General features: G+C 34.1%; 1 protein-coding gene across 1 annotated transcript; it reads right to left on the reverse strand.

Moving 5' to 3' along the window:
• Positions 1 to 1,374: 1,374 nt before the first annotated feature.
• Positions 1,375 to 1,767, reverse strand: LOC142504313 (uncharacterized). Its single transcript, XM_075617195.1, has one exon. The coding sequence runs from the start codon at positions 1,765 to 1,767 to the stop codon at positions 1,375 to 1,377; it is 393 nt and encodes a 130-aa protein (XP_075473310.1).
• Between the last annotated feature and the right edge of the window lie 718 nt (positions 1,768 to 2,485).

Genomic DNA, 2,485 nt, shown 5'->3' on the forward strand with positions numbered 1-2,485 from the left:
ATGCAACCCACGGTTCTAACACAAGGAAACAAGGATAAAAATGACATCTAAAGGCATCCTAAGAAACGTCCCTACATAGCAGCAACAGCCCAGACAATCCAATGAAGCTTGCAACCAAAAATTTGAAGAAAACGTGAAGAACATGCACAAATTTTCACAGGTTGGGTGGCTTTACGATAAAAATTATATCTCTCTCAATTTTTATCAAAAGAATACGAATTTATTATCTAATCGAAGGTAACAAGAGTCTTACAAATCATATTTTGAAAAAGTTTCTAGAAAACCAACCTATATGATGGGTTTTGTGACACAAAATTTTCAAAGGTTGTGCGATTTTACGATAAAAATCATATCTCCCTCGTTTCTTATCAAAAAATTACAAATTTACTATTAAATCGAACATAAAGTACTTCAAATCATATGTTTAAAAAGTTTCCAGAAAACCAACCTATAAATTGTAAAAATCGAAATAACAGAGGATGACAAATTTTGGTGACACAAAATTTTCAGAAATCAATTATCTCATAACCCATCAAAATTTTCACATATAACCAACATTTTTCATGAATGTTTTACATCAAATACACATATATAACATGATCGATGCGTCAAGAAAGGTTTAGAACATGCCTTTCCGTCTAAATGCTCGAAATAAACGAATACCAGCATGAGGGTACGTGGAGGATCAATGGAGGACGATTCCATGATGTTTTTCTTGACACAAACTGACCAAAATCTCCAGAATATTGTTAGGATGAGTGCTCAAGAGGCAGCTGCTGAAGGGAGGCACAACCCTAGATTTTTAGGTTAGTTTTAGTGCGTGCAAAAGTGTGAGTATATGTGTGTGCGTCCATGAGTTTTTTTTAACTTTTAATTAAATTAAATAAAAGGCTTAACTACTAATTTGGCTAAATAATTAAGTCTACAAAATTTAAAAAAATAATAAACCATAAGTTAAAGAATTAACTCTTAATTTTCGAAAATTGCTAAATAAAATGCTTAAAATATTTTTATTCATCAAATAAATTAAATTTGACCTTAAAATGATATATTTCATAAATAATTAAAAATTCATAATTTATTAACTTAAAATAAAATTTAACATGTTAAATTTTATCGCCTTAATCATCTCCGGTCTCTTATCCCCAGCCAAGCAACGAATATTCAATTGAAAGACTCAAACTCAAAAAAATATTTAATTTTGCATAAACAAGGGCATATAAACACATAAAAATAATTTACATATCTTACTTGCATCATTTAAATTATTTTAAATTTATTAGATAAGTTAACAAATTTAATAATGCATGGGTTTACATGTACTAGTTTCAGACACTACAAATCCTCCCCCTTAACAAAATTTCGTCCTCAAAATTAAGGCGTACCAAAGAGTTCTAGATAGCGAGTCCTCATCTCAGTTTCTGCCTTCCAAGTAGCTTCCTCGTCAGAATGTTTCAATCTTTTCACCCTGAACAACTTGGTAACTTTGTTCCGTAATCTCTTCTCCTGCTTGTCCAGGATCTGAATAGGTCTTTCCTCGTATGACAGGTTCGAAAAAAGTTGCAACGGTTTAAATTTCAGTACATATGATGGATTTGCCATGTGCTTCCTCAGCATAGAAACATGGAACACATTGTGTACTCCAGCCAAATTCGGTGGCAGAGCCACACGATAAGCCAGTGTTCCTACTCTATCAAGGATTTCAAATGGTCCTATGAATCTCGGACTAAATTTGCCTATCTTTCCAAATCTCATGTCACCATTCATAATTTCTATCTTCACAAACAAGTGATCCCCTACGAAAAATTTGAGATCCCTTCTTCTCTTATCGGCATAACTCTTCTGGCGACTCTGAGCAGTCTTCATGTTGTCTCGGATTTTGACCACTAAATCTGTAGTTTGCTGAACAATCTCTGGACCAAGTTCTGATCTCTCGCCCACTTCATTCCAATGAATAGGCTATCTACACTTTCTTTCATGCAATATTTCGTAAGGAGCCATACCTATAGACGAATGCAAACTATTGTTATAGGTGAACTTCACCTAGTGGCAGCTTCGATTTCCAACTCCCATGAAAATCAATCACACAAGCACGCAGTAAATTTTCCAAAATATGAATCACCCACTCAGACTGGCCATCTGTTTGAGGATGAAAAGTTGTCTAAAAAGCAATTTTGTGCCCATAGCAGAATGCATACTCTTCCAAAAGAACGATGTAAACCTCAGGTCTCAGTCAGACACAATCGAAACGAGAATTCCATGCAATCTGACTATCACCTTAATATAAAACTCTGCATATTGTGTCTTGGAGAAAGTTGTCTTTACGGGAAAGAATTGTGCTGATTTAGTAAGACATTCAATTATAACCCAAATGACATTAGATCCTTTGACTAATATCGGCAACCCAACAACAAAATTTATGATGATTTTCTCCCACTTTCACTCAGGAATATGAAGTGGTTTGAGCATCCATGTTGGCCTCTGA

Source organism: Primulina tabacum, chromosome 9, assembly GCF_025594145.1.
Source record: "Primulina tabacum isolate GXHZ01 chromosome 9, ASM2559414v2, whole genome shotgun sequence".
NCBI lineage: Eukaryota > Viridiplantae > Streptophyta > Magnoliopsida > Lamiales > Gesneriaceae > Primulina > Primulina tabacum.

Bases quoted from the DNA above. Each gene is read 5' to 3' on its own strand.
- LOC142504313 (XM_075617195.1), bottom strand. From the start codon at position 1,767: ATGAATGGTGACATGAGATTTGGAAAGATAGGCAAATTTAGTCCGAGA.